The sequence below is a fragment of the Eurytemora carolleeae genome, unplaced genomic scaffold (genome assembly GCF_000591075.1).
Source record: "Eurytemora carolleeae unplaced genomic scaffold, Eaff_2.0 scaffold688, whole genome shotgun sequence".
Lineage (NCBI taxonomy): Eukaryota > Metazoa > Arthropoda > Copepoda > Calanoida > Temoridae > Eurytemora > Eurytemora carolleeae.
The window spans coordinates 1,940-20,914 of record NW_019396733.1 but is presented as its reverse complement, the minus strand read 5'-3'; the positions used below and the strand labels follow the sequence as shown (position 1 = coordinate 20,914).

At 33.9% G+C, this 18,975-nt stretch overlaps 1 protein-coding gene across 1 annotated transcript; it reads left to right on the top strand.

The window, feature by feature from the left end:
* Nucleotides 1-1,370: 1,370 nt before the first annotated feature.
* On the top strand, nt 1,371-15,462 carry LOC111707927 (neurogenic locus notch homolog protein 1). The gene is made up of 14 exons (XM_023481115.1): nt 1,371-1,486; nt 3,526-3,609; nt 4,249-4,291; nt 5,101-5,171; nt 9,014-9,099; nt 9,279-9,316; nt 9,682-9,768; nt 10,422-10,481; nt 11,722-11,817; nt 12,219-12,317; nt 12,566-12,631; nt 12,698-12,800; nt 14,453-14,597; nt 15,207-15,462. Exons 1-14 carry the CDS (start codon nt 1,451-1,453, stop codon nt 15,291-15,293), a joined length of 1,101 nt encoding a protein of 366 aa, XP_023336883.1. The 5' UTR covers nt 1,371-1,450; the 3' UTR covers nt 15,294-15,462.
* The last annotated feature ends 3,513 nt before the right edge of the window (nt 15,463-18,975 follow it).

The following is an 18,975-nucleotide window of genomic DNA, read 5'->3' as shown; positions in this document are numbered from 1 at the left end:
TTTATTAAGTCAATTATCAACATTTAAAATATATTCTATCAAGTGGGTTTTCAACATCTAAAGGGTTGTAAGCGTAATTTCACCCTCCATGCAAAGATATGATAATTCTCGATTCACAAAAGTACCCTAATAAGGAGCTTTGGCTGATGATGAATGAATTAGATATCAATGTTCTAATTTTAAAAAAACTGATTATTTTGAATTGTGGGTTCTCTACTAAAGTTACTTGTTCATATCTACTGCAGGAAAACATGAAGGATTTATCAAAATTAATCTTTGAAAACCAACTATATCTTCCACATCATTGATCAGATAAAGATTGCAAGGGTACCGTTGTGAATCTGTCATTGCCATCTTTGCATAGAGGGTCACGTAAATTAAGTTTACAGCTTTTTAAGTGAGACTAAAAAAAGAAAACCTCATACAGTGATAACCAGAATACTCTGGAATAGTAAGACGACTTTTAGACTCAATTTATGAATTTAAATAGTCCAATTTGCAGGGGAAACGGCAATTTTGCAGTGTAAACAGACACATTTCACTTAATTAGCGATTTAATAAGTGGCTAGTATAACTATTTGCTTTGTAACAATATCAAATACACTGTAGTATTGCTATAAAGTCGTCTTACTATTTCAGAGTTTTCTGGTTCTCACTAAACAATGTTTACAAAGCATCTAGAAATCAGCTTTTTTTTTAAATTAGTGAACTTTTTGAAATATTAGCATTTATTATTCCTAGATAGGAATAGGACAGATATTTTTGAACTGACTGCTAACTTATGATGCACAAATATCATGGAGAGAAAAATTCACAATTCACAATTGTATTAAATCTTAAACTAAGCACCAATAAAGAAGGAATTTGGTCAGTTTTTTACCTTGAAAAGTTTGAATTCCGTAAATGACGTTTTGCTGCGTAAAATATCTTTAAACTCATATCTAGACAAAAGTTTAAAGAGTACCTTTATACATCCCACTCACTTAAATTCACGTTTACAGTCCCTTTAAAGATTTGAGGGTGGTCGTGTTGGGGACCTGTTCCTTTGATAAATTCAGGGTGGTCGTGTTGAGACCTGTTCCTTTAATGATTTTTGGGTGGTCGTGTTGGGGACTTGTTCATTTAAAGATTTGAGGGTGGTCGTGTTGGGGACCTGTTCCTTTAAAGATTTGAGGGCGGTCGTGTTGGGGACCTGTTTCTTTAAAGATTTGAGGGTGGTCGTGTTGGGGACCTGCCCCTTTGATAAATTCAGGGTGGTCGTGTTGAGACCTGTTCCTTTAATGATTTTTGGGTGGTCGGTTGGGACCTGTTCCTTTAATAAGTTGAGGGTGGTCGTGTTGGGACCTGTGCTCAATATCCTTGGTTTGAGTCACCAATCCAGTTGAGTATCTGTCATCCTGATATAACCTTCTATATTTAGTTTACTGAGTAGTTTATCATAGCATACAATATGCAGATACGCGTAGTCATAACCATATTAATTCAGGTAGGATATATACAAAGTTTAGATTTTAATTCATAAAATAAATGTTTTTCCTGGCTAAAAGTTCATAATGGTTGATTCTTATAATTCTTATAAAAATCCCAAAAACTTAAAAGAGACTGATCTTTCATTTAAAAAGTCGCATTGCCCGATTGAACAATTTTGTTAAAGGGAGTGACCGGCTATGTAAGGTAGTTGAACTGAGTATGCAGTGTTGTGGAAAACTTCTTTCGGATTCATTTGAGACATATTAAACTTTTTAAAGATCTTTAAATCCTGAGTTTGAGCGCAAATTTGACGTTCAAAACTCCTACTTTGGGGGTGGATATGTTTTCAGAATTAGTTTTTTTTAACTCTATATATATATACTGCATGAAGTATGGTCGTAAATTCTTTAAAAAGTGGAACGGTTCTATTCTATAAATAATAGGGTTACTTAACAGTATATCGTGAACTTACAACCTTGAAACATAAAAAATGTTAATCATTTTACACAGTACACTGTAAACTCCGGTTCGTTTTAACAACCGGGCTGACTTTTACCAGCAAGAGCAAGCAGTACAGTACATACAAGGCAAACCAGGACGGTACGCCAAATGAATTCATTTTCTTCCAGGGAGATCATTCTAGTGGTTAAGGCGGATTTTGGCAGGCGGAAATACTTTTGGATAATAGCTAAAAGGGTCTTTGTTGTGAGGCGTGTATTTTAGATTTACTTAGAGTTGGGTCAACATCCCCTTTAAGTTATGGACTATAGGTCACATTTGTGGCAAATGATAAGAATTGTTCCACATTATATATATATATATAAATTGTATACTGAGTTTCTGGAAAGAGAAAAACATAATTTATATCAAATCCTTTCTAACATAACTTTTTATCCGAAAACAATTTATTGTTGGTGAGAAAATAAACATAAATGAGAAACCAAGACTATAAGATTATAGGAAATTAACACTCACAACCAATTTAAATTTTCTATTTACTTTATCTTTGCAACCTGATGTTGTTAATCTCTTATATTTCGATGAATTCCGAATAGATCATCTTTATATATACTTTGGTTGTCTGTCTATCTGAGTGTTTGTTTGTTTTTCTGTCCGATTATATCCAACGTCTGAACTGATCGGGCCCAAATTTTGTGTGGGACCTCACTTGACCCCAAGGAACGATTATGGAACATCAAATTTGGTAAAAAATATAGTTTGAGTTTTCACCATCAGAGGCCAAATTTAATGAAAAGTTAAACTTATTAGACTAAGATAAACTGCTTTTCTTAAACTTAAACCAGTCCACACTAGAACTGGTTCAACTAAATCTACGTTAAATCTGGTCCCATGTTGCAAATATATAAGAATTGGAAAATTTACGTTTGTTAAGATTGTTTAGTTTCTTTAAGTTGTGCATCTTGTACCAATCTTTTTTAAAGCGCCCTTGGGTTCGTTGTAAGTTGTAAATTGTAAACTGGAAATTGTACGTTGTTTGTAAACTGTAAACTGTAAATTGTAAATTGTATATATAACTTGTATATATTAGAAATGTGTATTAATTCTAATTAAGTACAAAAATAACTCGAAAATGTTGATTATCATGAATTTCTGATAAAAATGATTTAAATGGTCACAATATAATTAAAAAAATAACATGAATCTTGTTCAGACGTCGCAAGTAACGAGTCACTACTCAGTAATCTATTAATGGCTTTCAAGTGATACTTTAAAACTCGTCAATTATTGCCTACAGGCGTCTCAATACAATGAAGAAGAAAAACGATTTAAATTTTTTATTTCTATTAAGCTTTCAAACACCATGGATACACATTAAGGTTTCCAATTGGAATGCTATTGAATGGAATTGCGCGCAACTGTTCTCGAATTGCGCACAATTGCACCGAAATTCCAGGGCCTGTAATTGCGCGCAAGTAAAATCCAATTGCGTAGGAAACCCTAATACACATGGAAACAAAGAGACAAACAGCCTCTCTTGTATACAATTTTTAATTTAAAAAACATCCAATTTTTCTTCTAGTTTCTGTTGTTTAGTCGTCTCTGATCTCCACCCTGCCACAGAGTTCTAACGTCTGTTCTCCGAACCCATGTGGAGCTGGAGCTGATTGCGTGATACAGGGAGAATACTATTTTCAAAGATTTTTGCAAGCATGTATTAAAGTGAAACTCCATGCAAAGATAGCAATATTTTACAACGGAAACCTTTAAACTTTTAATTGTTTATCGAGGACAGAGAGCTCCGTGTGTTTATCTCCTAAATAACCTCAACACAGCTGATCTTACCGAATATTTAATGTCAAAAGCGTTTTTAAAAATTCTGAAGTATTTATTTTCCTTTGACAATTGGTCATGTATCTTGAAATTATGTCTAAAACGTCCCTTCAAAAAGAAAAATACGAGTGCAAAAATTGGAAAGACGTAAAAAACAAAGTCTTTATTATTAAAATTAAAACAAGAAAACAAGCAAATTATTTGGTTTGATCCTTTAAGAACTGCTAACCCACACTTCTTAGATCTGTCATCCACCCCTCAAACCTACATACCTTATATCTGCTAACCCAACCTTTCATATTCCTAGAAATTTGCTACCCCACCCTCAACCTGCCTATATTTGCTAACCCACCCTCCACTTGCCATGATCTGCTACCACATGCTTCATCTGCTAATATCTGCTACCTCACCCTCCATCTTCCTAGATCTGCTAACCTATCCTCCATCTGCCTATATCTGTTACTACTAATTGTTCTCTAAGTACAGGGCGGAAACAGAGTCCTGTGTAACTGTCCTGATGGTTGGATAGGTAACAATTTAAATGCAATACTATATAATTAAGCTCTTCGCTCATAAATATGTGTATATATGTCAAACGGCTGGACCAAATTTTTCGAAGAAACTCATGGGTATCTCGAGAGATCAAATCGGGCTAAAAAAATCGGGTTTTTGTTTTGTTTCAAAAATCAAACTTTTTTTTAAATATATTTTTTTCAACATTGAACTTTTCTTAAAATTCGATTGTTCATAATTCCACGGGCAACGCAGGGTACTTAAGCCAGTTCATAATAAATGGAATTTATTAACAATCGAGAAATCTTGAAAATCGTCTTTGATCTGAAGCAGTTTGCGGCATTCATTGGTAACCAAATTTTAGAAATATTTTTCTTGAAACAATATTCAAAATATAAACCTAGTCTCGCCATTTTCAAACTTTTTGCATGAAAATGGCGAGAGAGATTTAGAATTTATGGAGTTTAACCTAAAAAATTTAACATTATTGTAATTAGATTAATTTTAAATATTGCTATAATGTAGAATAAATATTCAACAGTTTTCTTGTGCTCACTGTAGTGTATACTGTATATAGCCAATAGCCTATGATTAAGCTCATCACGGTGGACTAAGGTCCATTTGAATATGAACCGGACCGAACCCTTGCACCTGGTCTTAGAGACGTCCGGCAAGTACTGCCCCGCCCATATCCTATGTCGGCCTGGTTTCAACTTTGATGGGGCAGCCAGTCTATCATTGGCCTATTTTACCAACCCCACTAGCTTTGGTGTGTTTATTAGTTTGGTGTGTTTATGGTCCAAATTCTCAAAACAAGGTGTGCAGGAGATCCAACCGTCAGCTGTCAACCTGAATGTTTAAAGCTGTCAGACTGCCCATTCGAGAAGCAATGCCAGGTAGGAAGTTATTTTTAGCTTTTAATAAAATGTACACGTGTAATATTAAGGGAGCATTTAGACAGTTGCTGCCCCGATTTACACCGTTACCCTTTTAACAAACAATTTTTAAAAGTGTGGAATTCTGACAATTTCCACGATTGTTCATGAAACATCAAACTGTTATGAGAATCCACAATTTTCAGATAGAAAAAAAGGATATCATATTCTTTCTATAACAGAAAAAAAGATTAAAGAGTTCTGTTTGGATCCAGGCAATCTATAAATGCAGTGTTACTTGAATGAAAAGGAGTTTTTGTCGCAAACTCAAAATTTCTGATTTGATATTTTAAACTGTTATTATTAGATTTAACAGAATTCATAGTTTAAAATAACAAAGGTCTGTACAGCATTGGGTTGCAAATATATAAGGATTAAAAACTCCGAGTTTGTTGGCAGAACTGAGGTCCGTTTTACAAAATTGTTTTGATGAATTTATCTATAACATGCTACTTTTTAAACCCAAAAATAGCCATGATGTTTAAAAACGAAAAAAAACATTACCAATTTCTTAGGCTAGTTTAACTTTATTTTTGTACAGAAAATATAAATAAATATTAAAAAGAATTGGAGAAATAGAATTTTTTCTTAGAATTGACACATTTACAATTCTAAAGATTTCCCAGCCATGAATTATTTATTTTACTTTTCCTATGCTTTACAAATAACAAGTATTTTTTATATTTTTTCATATTTTTTTATACAGTTTATGCTTTGCAAAGGTGAAAATCTATATCATCCTCATTAAAAAGTTGAAATACCTTAATGTTCCAAATATTTGTCAAATCCCAAAAGTTTTTAAAGGAATTGGGAATTTGTTCCAAACTCCAATTTCCAAACCTTACATTGTTGCTCCTGATGGTAAAAAAATTTAACATTTCAAACTCAGATTATTTGATCTAACATATTTTATATTTTGAAGTATATAATGACTACCGCATTGAATTGCAAAGATATAGGGATTAGAAAATCAGAGGTTTTGGCAAAGACTCAATTCCTTTGAAAATAAAAGAAGTTGCAAAATGAAACTTTTAAAATTTGCGTCTTTTTCCCGGTTCCAAGATTTACAGTGTACAAAAAAATCTAATTTTTTGAGATAGTCAAAATGAACATTTTCTCTTCATGTGTTTGTAAAGGAAATCCGTTGTGTTGACCCATGTTTTGTAAAGGGAACCCGTTGTGTTGATCCATGTTTTGTAAAGGGAACCTAGTGTGTTAATCCATGTTATGTAAAGGGAACCCGTTGTGTTTATCTATGTTTTGTAAAGGGAACCCGGTGTGTTGAGCCATGTTTTATAAAGGAACCAGGTGTGTTAACCCATGCTTTGTTATGGGAACCTGCTGTGTTGATCTATGTTTTGTAAAGGAAACCCGTTGTGTTAATCAATGTTGTGAAAAGGAAACCTGTTCTGTTGATCCATGTTTTGTAAAGGAAACCCAGTGTGTTGATCCATGTTTTGAAAAGGTAACGTGGTGTGTTAACCCATGTTTTGTTATGGGAACATGCTGTGTTGATCCATGTTTTGTAAAGGGAATCTGCTGTGTTAATCCATGTTTTGTAAAGAAAACCCGTTGTATTGATCCATTTTTTGTAAAGGAAACCCGGTGTGTTGACCCATGTTTTGTTATGGGAACCTGCTGTGTTGATCTATGTTTTGTAAAGGGAACCCGGTGTGTTGACCCATGTTTTGTTATGGAAACCTGCTGTGTTGATCTATGTTTTGTAAAGGGAACCCGGTGTGTTGACCCATGTTTTGTAAAGGGAACCCAGTGTGTTGAGCCATGTTTTATAAAAGAACCTGGTGTGTTAACCCATGTTTTGTTATGGGAACATGCTGTGTAAATCTATGTTTTGTAAAGGAAACCCGTTGTGTTGATTCATGTTTTGTAAAGGGAACCCGATGTGTTGACCCATGTTTTGTAAAGGGAACCTATTGTATGGATCCATGTTTTGTAAAGGGAACCCGGTGTGTTGACCCATGTTTTGTAATGGAAACCCGTTCTGTTGATCCATGTTTTGTAAAGGGAACCTGCTGTGTTAACCCATGTTTTGTAAAGGGAACCTGCTGTGTTGATCCATGTTTTGTAAAGGGAACGTGGTGTGTTAACCCATGTTTTGTTATGGGAACCTGCTGTGTTGATTTATGTTTTGTAAAGGAAACCCGTTGTGTTAATCCATGTTGTGAAAAGGAAACCTGTTATGTTGATCCATGTTTTGTAAAGGAAACCCAGTGTGTTGAGCCATGTTTTGTAAAGGAAACCCGATGTGTTGATCCATGTTTTGAAAAGGGAACCTGGTGTGTTAACCCATGTTTTTTATGGGAACATGCTGTGTTGATCCATGTTTTTTATGGGAACATGCTGTGTTGATCCATGTTTTGTAAAGGGAACGTGGTGTGTTAATCCATGTTTTGTAAAGGGAATCTGCTGTGTTAATCCATGTTTTGTAAAGGAAACCCGTTGTATTGATCCATGTTTTGTAAAGGAAACCCATTGTGTTGATCTATGTTTTGTAAAGGAAACCTGCTGTGTTGATCTTTGTTTTGTAAAGGGATCCTGTTGTATTGATCCATGTTTTGTAAAGAAAACCCGTTGTGTTGATCCATGTTTTGTAAAGGGAACCTGTTGTATTGATCCATGTTTTGTAAAGGAAACCCGTTGTGTTGATCCACGTTTTGTAAAGGAAACCTGTTGTGTTGATCTATGTTTTGTAAAGAAAACCCGTTGTGTTGATCCAAGTTTTGTTAAGGGACCATGTTGTATTGATCCATGTTTTGTAAAGGGACCCTGTTGTGTTGATCCATGTTTTGTAAAGGGACCCTGTTGTGTTGATCCATATTTTATAAAGGGAACCTGTTGTGTTGACCATGTTTTGTAAAGGGAACCCGTTGTGTTGACCCATTGTTTTGTAAAGGGAACCCATTGTGTTGATCCATGTTTTGTAAAGGGAACCCGTTGTGTTGATCCATGTTTTGTAAAGGTAACCCCGTGTGTTGAGCCATGTTTTATAAAGGGAACCTGCTGTGTTGACCCATGTTTTGTAAAGGGAACCTGGTGTGTTGACCCATATTTTGTAAAGGGAACCTAGTGTGTTGATCCATGTTTTGTAAAGGGAACCCAAAGTGTTGATCCATGTTTTGTAAAGGGAACCCAATGTGTTGATCCATGTTTTGTAAAGGAAACCTGCTGTATTGGTCCATGTTTTGTAAAGGGACTCTGTTGTGTTGATCTATGTTTTGTAAAGGGAGCCTGTTGTATTGATCCATGTTTTGTAAAGGAAGACTGTTGTATTGATCCATGTTTTGTAAAGGGACTCTGTTGTGTTGACCATGTTTTGTAAAGGGAACCCGTTGTGTTGACCCATGTTTTGTAAAGGGAACCCATTGTGTTGATCCATGTTTTTAAAGGGAACCCAATGTGTTGACCCATGTTTTGTAAAGGGAACCTGGTGTGTTGACCCATGTTTTATAAAGGGAACCAGGTGTGTTGACCCATGTTTTGTAAAGGGAACCCGGTGTGTTGATCTATGTTTTGTAAAGGGAACCCGGTGTGTTGACCCATGCTTTGTAAAGGGAACCTGGTGTGTTGAGCCATATTTTGTAAAGGGAACCTAGTGTGTTGATCAATGTTTTTTAAAGGGAACCCAATTGTTTGACCCATGTTTTGTAAAGGGAACCCAATGTGTTGATCCATGTTTTGTAAAGGGAACCCGGTGTATTGATCCATGTTTTGTAAAGGGAACCCGGTGTGTTGACCTATGTTTTGTAAAGGGAACCCGGTGTGTTGACCCATGTTTTGTAAAGGGAACCCGGTGTGTTGACCCATGTACAAACAATGTTGAGACCGGAAGACCCCCCTGCGGTGTAGAAGCTATTTGCGAACGTGTCAGGCACACATGAATATATATTTAACAACTTTTTTCATTTCTTTGTCTATGAAATATTTGTTCTTTGCAGAAGTTGGCTTGTTTCACTTAATTTTATTTCCTCCGGGTTATTTGATTTAAAGTATTTTTTAAAACTTATATTCTTTGCTAAAATATATATTTTCATTCTTCATCTGTGATAGGCATAAAGCAATTTGTTCCTGCCCTAAAACTCATACAGGAATATGATTGATAATTTCTTTTTAAAGTTTTAAATTTCTCAATTTCTTATTTCAAGAAAAATATATAAATATATGCTTGTAAATACATTAATGAAATCTTAAACAAATACAAAGTATGTATGATCTAATATTAAATGTTCATTGAATTAAATTTTTCTAGGAATAAATGACATTTCTTTGTAAAATTGTAAATAGCTTGTTTAAATATTAACAAGATGCAATAGAAATTGTTGCATACTTAAAAACAGCTTTTTATATACGATTGTTTATATTACTTGACTTATACAAATTCTAAAAATAATATTTTGTAACTCAAAATTAATCCAATATGGCCGCCACTAATCAATCCTAACTCAATCTGAAGGAAATCCATTTGAAAGTTGTCGTCGGTTCACCACAGCTGATTTATGTTCTCCAAATCCTTGCGGTGTCAACGCCTTCTGTGAAGCAGGGAATCCATTATTCATTCCGAAGAGTAAATAAACATGGAGGGTTAATTTACCCAGCAATATCATGTGATTGTACTGCGCTGCAGGGTTACATAGATTTAGCCTGCTATGATTTTATCGCACAAACTCACTTATGCAATTTTGTAGCCGTAAACATAAACATATCAAACTTGTTTTTTGAAAAAATTGGAGAAGTTTTTATTTATTTTTGCGTAAGAGCGACATTTTTGGCAACAACAGTCATATGATAAGGCGGACTGGGTCATTTATCCTTCCATTTATATCTACTCCATGATTCATTCTCAATTAGCACTTCATAGATACCTACTACAGATACCTTAATGTAATTAGATCTTGGAATATGTAACAATAATATCGAGTTAATTCATTTTAGCAAAATTACAGAGTTAAATTCAAATATTAAAAAAATGTTCTAAATTACAGATGGTGTCACCTTTTCTAAAAATAATAGTCCACAATCACTTTGATTTTTAGTTTTTTTTTTAAATAATTGAAAGCTTATTAGTACATGCAGCCCACCTTTCCAGCATACTAGAACTTCTGAAGTGCGCGGAATGATATCTTGCTTTTAACATTTCATTTAAATAACCTTTATATCATGTAGAATTCATGAATAATGAATAAAATTGAATAGGTTTTGATAAAATAACTGGGGAGGACAGGCCTGTTTGTCTATGTAATGAGGGTTACACAGGTTAGTCCAGTCATAATTTGAAGCACGGGCAGCCGTAGAACATTTTAATTTCCGGTCATAACTTGAAGGGGTAAAAATGAATAATGTACCTGGTGACCCCCACAGCATGAGACTTCAGAGATGCCTGTACTGAATTTATTTTCATTTAGTTTATTATTCCCTGCAACTGTAATTTTTTTCTTTCTTTGCTAAATAACTTTCAGCCATAAAAAGATTTTATTGAAAGCAAGGTTTTAATGCAAGGAAAGTTATTTCAGAGGTGTACGCATCTTTTGTACTGCAGTGTACTGTCTCTGGGCGGTAATGTAAACACAAGACAGATGTTACAGCCTGACATAGGATTCATTTTTCATATGAAAAATCAATGAAATATTCTGGTCATAGGAAACTATTATGTGAATTATCAAGATTTTCAAAATTAAATGCATTTAACATCCTCGGATACTAAACAAACACTGATGCATCTATTCTTGTTTACAAATTCCGCCCATAGAGAACTGGTTTCAATATTTAAGCACACGGAACCCCAATTAACTTTCCTTGCATTATGTAACCTTTATTTAAGGTAAGTATCAAGACTGAATTTACCATTGGTATCGTCATATTTAAGAGCCTTAGGTCGTCTTTACAGTCTCAGCTGTTTGTGGGCAACCCTTTATGGTATTGTGAGGTATTAGGACTGTGATGTACTGGTTTGATCAAAAACAAGAACTAAGATTATAAACTCAGCTCTAAATTATCCATGAAAATTAGGGCTGGGCAACGTTAACAAACGATATGCAAAATTATCTTTTATGTTCAGGGAATGGAGTGACTGGATGTGTCCATGGTGAATGCGTATCTTTACAACACAATCAATGATGTTTTATGTTCAGAGAATGGAGTGACTGGATGTGTCCGGGGAGAATGCGTATCTTTACAACACAATCAATGATGTTTTATGTTCAGGGAATGGAGTGACTGGATGTGTCCAAGGAGAATGCGCATCTTTACAACACAATCAATGATATTTTATGTTCAGGGAATGGAGTGAATGGAAGTGTCCGAGGAGAATGCGTATCTTTACAACACAATCAATGATGTTTTATGTTCAGGGAATGGAGTGACTGGATGTGTCCGAGGAGAATGCGTATCTTTACAACACAATCAATGATGTTTTATGTTCAGGGAATGGAGTGACTGGATGTGTCCGAGGAGAATGCGCATCTTTACAACACAATCAATGATGTTTTATGTTCAGGGAATGGAGTGACTGGATGTGTCCGTGGTGAATGCGTATCTTTACAACACAATCAATGTCCAGATGATAAAGCTTGTTATGATTCAACTTGCATAGGTATAATAACAATCAAACTTTAAATAGATTTGACAAACATGGTATTCAGTATTCACAGATGACTAAACAGATTTTATTCTTTCTCAAAGTCATGCTTGTTGCTACTGTAATCTTATCATTTTTCATTGACACATAATTTAAAAACATTATAGGATAATACAGAGTGTCTCACAGTTCCGTCCTTATCCTCAATTCAATGAGATCGATCTTTCAGTAAAAAACGATCCTTTTTTTCAAAAGTTTTTTTTTTATTTTTCGTACATTTAAAAACAATAAGTTTTCATTTCTTTAAACGATCTCAGTTATTCGTCCATTGTTCTTTTTTCTAAATGACATCATTATTCACGGAAATTTCGTTTGTTCTCACAAATTTCCTTCGTTTACAAAAACTATCTCTAAAGATCCTTGTGGACCAACATTCTGCGGAGGAAATCCCTGTTGTGCATCAAATGCAAATTGTCGTGGAGTGGATCATAAAGCTGAATGCTCCTGTCCTCCAGGTAAGCTGCGGGATAATTATAAATTGGCATGTTTCCATAAATTACCAAATTTTTGTCCATCCTAAAAAGTTGGTTTTGAAAATTAAGTGAATTCAATGCTTTATCTATTAAGCACATTATGACTACATAACATTTGTAAAATAATCAATTTATTCATACAATTGAATAAAGCAAATTGAATTAATATATCCTAACTTTAGTCTAATTTTACTTCTTTTTACTTTGCAAAAAAAAACTATTTTTTAAAGGAATGGAAGGAGATGCCAGATATGAATGCAGAATATCATCTGGATCCAACAGAAATGTAGGTTTTGGTAAGTAAAAAGGGCAACTAATGATTTATAATCAAAACTATAAAGTCTAAAATATTTGTTTATGAGGTTCAAGTGGATCTATCTGTGAGCCAAATCCCTGTGGAAATGATGCAGTGTGTACACCAGGCTCTGACAATACTGGAAGATCTCGACCTGTTTGTACATGCCCGTAAGTTTTTATTAAGACGCTTTTTCCACATTAAATCTTTTGAACCAAAAGGCCAATATCAAGTTAGCATTGAAATTAAGAAAGAGAGTATGTAAAATACTACAGAAAAGCCATGAGAACCTTATGATCTGACCAAAATTTAGAAACATTTTTATAGATAGTTTAAACAGTAAGCATAATTTAAAGTGACCCTCCATGAAAGTCCATGATGGCCATGACCTATTCACAATGGTAACCTTAATACCATTATCTGACCAAAATAAAACAGCTATAGAGGCTTCCATAGTTTATTTTTTGTATTATCTAAAAAACTATATTTAAAACGTATAAACTGGAGGTTCAATGTTGGTTAACCTTTGATGGGTTTCTTATTGGATTAACTTTCTATATCTCACCTCCTGCAGCTTAAATATTTATTTTCCAACAATTTATTTTCCGTAACTAAACTCATGTATCCAATCTTAAATCTATTTATAAATGTGGCTTGTTGCATCCAATAAACGTCAAAACGGCTGAACCGATTGGGCCCAAATTTGTTGTGGCAACTCACATAACCCAAGAAAAGATTTATAGAAGATTAAAAGTAAAAATTTTACCTGGAAAAAACTGCGTAAAAGTGACAAGGGCTTACAATTTTTATATTTTTTAATATTTATTGGATGAAACCTTTCATATTAATTTTTAGTAATAATAGCAAGGTTGTATAATTAAAAGATTGGTTATACTCTCAATGTGCTCCGGTTTACGAAAAATGTCGTCTCCTAAGATAGAGAGATAAAAATCTAATATGACGTCATAAATTAAAGAGGCAAGAATGACGTCATATTAGGTTTGTATTTATCTTAGTAGACAACATTTTCCAGACATTGGAGTAATATCTATTTGAATCCCTCCAGTGGAATTATAAACCCCTGGAAAGATATCTGAATCCCTCCAGTGGAATTATAAACCCCCGGTAAGGATATCTGAATCCCTCCAGTGGTATTATCTACACCCTGGAAAGATATCTGAATCCCTCCAGTGAATTTGTAAACCCTCTGAGAGATATCTGAATCCCTCCAGTGGAATTAAAACCCCCTGGAAAGATATCTGAATCCCTCCAGTGGAATTATAAACACCCTAGAAAAATATCTAAATCCCTCCAGTGGAATTATAAACCCCCTGGAAAGATATCTGAATCCCTCCAGTGGACCATCAGGAAGAATATCTGAATCCCTCCAGTGGAATTATAAATCCCTAGGAAAGATATCTGAATCCCTCCAGTGAATTATAAACCCCCTGGAAAGATATCTGAATCCTTCCACTGGAATGTAAATCACCATGCGTAAAGTTTTAAATTTTAAAAAGCATTTTTCAAACTCCTCCAGTAAAAATGAATTCCCTCCGGACTTCCGTGACTCTAGAAATGGGCATCATTTCGTGAACGCATGACATTTTTCAAAATTAATTAAAGAATAATTTCTAATTTGTTCCTTCTAACGAACAACCAGATATATTTAAAAAAAGGATTAAACATTCAAAAAACAAACTTAACATGCAATGAATGAAAGAATTGAAACACTGAATGTGAAATCTCTTAGTAAAGGTATGTTGGTTATTGCTGTGTAACTTATGACAATGAAATTATAAATAACAAATATGCTTTTTTGTAGACGTGGCTTCAGAGGGAATGCCCTAGCATCCTGTACACGTGGAGAATGCTTGCATGACACAGAATGCCCTCAGCATCTTGCATGCTTTGATTATAGATGCCAGGACCCCTGTAATGGAGCTTGTGGAACAAATTCAGAATGTCAGGTGATTTTAAAATTTTAAAATTTTCAAAGGTTCTCTTACTAAATATTAAACACCTTTAGCATTTTTCAAAAATTAAGTATTACTAGGATTTTTGGGCACTTCCCCCCCTTTTATGTTAACAATTTAAGCTTTTTGCTCAGATAATCTGAATTCATTTTAAAGGGAGTGGTCGCAAAAAATAAAAAATAAATCAATGGTGATTACTACTAATCTTACTTCCATCTGTTGCCTCTATAAAAACGACTCATTCTGAAGAATGTAGCATCCATACAAATTCAAGAAGTTTTTTCAATGTATATTTCATTAGATATTTCATAATATATTTTATTTGTTTTATATACAATGCACTTAAAAGGACAATTTTTCTCCGATACCGGTTTCTCCCCTGTGGAACCATGCAGAGGGACACCTATAGCGAACAAACATTGTCGTTTTGACCCCCACTCATTTTTTACGAACACTCCCTTTAATGAAAAGGAAGAGATCCCTAAAACAAACCCTAATGTAACCTAAACAGGTTTTTGGTGTTAAATGATGTCGAATTTAATGAGAATATATAATGTTATAACATTATATAGATTAATAATAATATAATATATATATATATAGGTGAAAAATCACGGACCTATTTGCGCCTGTCCTACTGGGTACCAAGGAAACCCCTTAACTAGTTGCTTCTCAGCCAGACGGGGGTAGAGAACACTGTACACATGTACTGTGTAACGTACACTGTACACTTTAGTTCGATTTCTTTGTCCGGTTCTAGCTATGATTTAGCTACGACTTCCTAGCTTAGCTACGATTTTCTATTCGTTTGTCCAAAATCATAGCAAGATCGAAGCTTAGGTTTGATCTGAAGTTGGAATCAAAAAATCATAGCTAAATATCAGCTGATGGAAATCACACCTGAGGTTGGATTTAGCTTCTACTTCACAGATAAATCACAGAAAGTGGGAACAAACTATTTGCCATTTTTAGGCATTCACCATGATTTTGGGTACAAATAAGCAGACATTAAAACTACTAAAAATGCAAAACGTGAAAATAGAGACCTGAGCCCGCGATTTAAAAGCTTCGGCTCAAGTCTTAATTCCTTAAACGCAGCTTTAAGACCCAATCTTAGACCCAACTCTGACGACAGCTTGTGTCACGTGATTGACAGCTGCGAGATCTTGGGCTCGACTTAAGGAGTCCAATGAAAATTAAACCGACCTTGGTTGGTTTTAGTGAAGAATAAGGCTCAATGTTGGGTCTTATTCTCATCAAATCCCCAATTCCAACTATGAAAATCCGCCAAATACAACATTAAACCGGTTTTATGAACTAAATTCTGTTGAAAAATAGATGCAACTTAAATTCGAAAGCCCGAGCCGTAAATAAGGCTCAACAACAGCTTAGACCCAAGTCTTATTTTCTTGAATTTTTTAAATCGCCGGCTCAGAAAAATGTAAATATTTCTACAATTTAAAAAAAACCTAAAAATAGTATTTTTTCAAATAAGATATTTTTTTACCTTTTAAAAAATAAATTGAAAAAATATTTTCTAAAAAATCTAAATTTTCTTGAAAGTATTTATTTTTATTTTTGAATACTAAAAAAAGATTTTTTAAACAAAAAATAAACCTTTTTTATCAGATATTTTTAAAGATTTTACTATTTCTTTAATTCTCTTTTTATTCTTCATCTTTTATCTCTATCTATCTATGTTTTTATTAGTCTATCCATCTATCTTATTTATCAATCATTCTCCAATTTTACGGCCAAAAATCAAAGACGACTTTTTAAAGGGGTCGAGAAATATGAATGCCCCACTAAATTTTATTTTTTGCTGTCAGTTGTACTTTAACTAGATCTGAAATCATACTAAATCCAACCTCAAAATTTTGCCCTATGAATAAGCTTTGACTATGATCTTAAATCTAACCTTGTAGCTATGATCTCAAATCATAGTCTGAGTCAAAGCAAGTTACAGGTCGACAAAGAAATCGGGCTTTATATCTATAACCAGCACTAAGATTACATATAAATAAACACAACAGCGTTACAGCAGAGAAATGCTATGATTTTTTCCTCTTTATACGTTGAATAAACCATTCTATTTAGTAATATTATTCCATTATATAGTTTATAAGATAGTCGGACGTTTCACCTTCTTGTCTTGTCGGCAAATCCTTGATTTTACAGTTCTGGTAACTTGCTGAAACTAACATATTTTATTTTTTGATAGGGTTTGCCGAGACTTACATATTTAAAAAAAAATCCACAAAAAATCAATCTTGATTGGATATGTACATTAAACGCATGTACAGTGTACAGTGGCTGATTTAAACAAAAATTTTACACATGTCCAGTCTTTCAATAATTGGAGGAACCTAGGCTGTTTTGTTTTCGGAAAATGCGGAAAAATATTCCTCAGGATGGAGATTGCTTCCAGTACTGCCAGAATTATTTTGAGAACACTTACATTGGAAAGGAAACCAAAAGCTTCAGTAAACCCCCGAGGCTTCCTTTAGAAATATGGGAATGTCTGTGATGAGATTTTTAATAATGAACCCACCACAAACAACCAAACTGAACAATGGTGTAGAAATTTTATGGCTGAACAGCCTGGAATACATTTTATAATAACCTGGCCCCCCTCAAAGAAAAATAATGGGTTATTTTCAGCTTTGAGAAGATTTCCCCTCCTCTACCTCCCCCCTTACCCCTGAACTCTGCTAACATATGCTTGTCTATGCTAACATATGTTTGTGCATGTCTAATTTTGTGTGTTTGTAAAATATACAAGCTGTTGACTTAGAACTTAAATCTTTTTAGTTTCTATTTTTACTGCTAGGTGTCTCTAAAAGTTTTCCGTAAAATTAAATAAGAAAGAAATTCAAGATTCAATTTTCTTAATAAAATAATATAATTTAGAAGTGAAGATTTGGGTTTATAATAATTTTAACTTTTTCTTAATATAATAATTTCATTAAGAAAATGCATTAATTTTTTTCTCAGGATATATATATCTTTTAACACTCTTTCTCAAACATATTGACCTATGGCTAGCTGAGCTGTGTGGTAGAATGTTTACACTGAAAAAAGGACACATTTTCGAGAAGATCCAGTTTAGGGCAATCTTTGCAGGCACTTATCAATTACATGCTTTTATCTGAGTGACATATAAACGCTGATAATTCAAATTGGCGTTTATATTCACTAGCTTGTTAAATTCAAAAGGCTAGCTTTTAATTAACCATAAACGAGACTAAATAAGTAAGCTTAAACATTGTCAAAAGTTAACAATTGGCCCACAAGCTGTCCAAGCTGTCAGCATATACAGCTGCAGCTGCTAAAAACAGACACACGAGGGCAAATAAGTTTTAAAATTGTTTATGACGGGGGGTAATGCACGGAGAGGGGGTCTAAAAACCCGACCCTTTCCCTTTTTAGGGATGGCTAAAATCCTGATTAACAGGCCCATTTAGTCGGGGTTTGCTACTTATAATTTATTAACTCTTTGTCAACTTTTTCGTATGCTTTTAGCCAGAAATCGTTAGCTTTGGGTTTTCACGGGTAATGATTTTATTAAATTATCTTACTGGAAAAAGTAAGAATGTGGAGAGAAACTATTTGAATATCATTATATCGTTTGTCTGTCTTTAGTTTAAAATAAAAATCAAAATAGTTTCATAGATATGGACAAATAATCAAAACAGACAAGAGCTAATTTCGACCTGGTAGTTTTATACTTGTATTGTTTATATGATAATTTTGTACACGGATGCATTTTTCATTATTAAATTTTAACTAATTTTATCTTAACTAAATGTACCTAATTTATTGTGGCAACTTACACGTCTCACTCAAGGGAAGAATTATGAACAGTCAATTTTTTAAAAATGTCGTAATATAAATTATACACTTTCTCCTTTTAATACTTTTCAGTGCAATTCAAATAATATATTCTTAATCTAGATGGCGTAACTTCCAACACATCAGGGTGTCCCCAAAAACATGGGAATTCAGTGACAAATTGGATATCGTCTTTATAAAGATATTTCATCAACCGCACCTACACCCTTTATATAGATCATTCATCAACCCCACCTACACCCTTTATACAGATCTTTCATCAACCCTACCTACCCCCTTTATATAGATATTTAGATATTTCATCAAACCCACCTACACCCTTTTATATAGATCTTTCATCAACCCCACCTACCACCTTTACATAGATATTTCATCAACCCCACCTACACCCTTTATATAGATATTTTATCAACCCCACCTACACCCATTATATAGATATTTCATCAACCCTACCTACCACCTTTATATAGATCTTTCATCAACCCCACCTACACCCTTTATATAGATCTTTCATCAACCC

Excerpts from the sequence above, each read along its gene's own strand:
- LOC111707927 (XM_023481115.1), top strand. The coding sequence starts at position 1,451 with ATGCAGATACGCGTAGTCATAACCATATTAATTCAG. Across the intron at positions 9,317-9,681 it reads CTGCCCTAAAACTCATACAG|GAAATCCATTTGAAAGTTGT; the intron begins GAATATGATTGA and ends CTCAATCTGAAG. Across the intron at positions 12,801-14,452 it reads CGACCTGTTTGTACATGCCC|ACGTGGCTTCAGAGGGAATG; the intron begins GTAAGTTTTTAT and ends GCTTTTTTGTAG.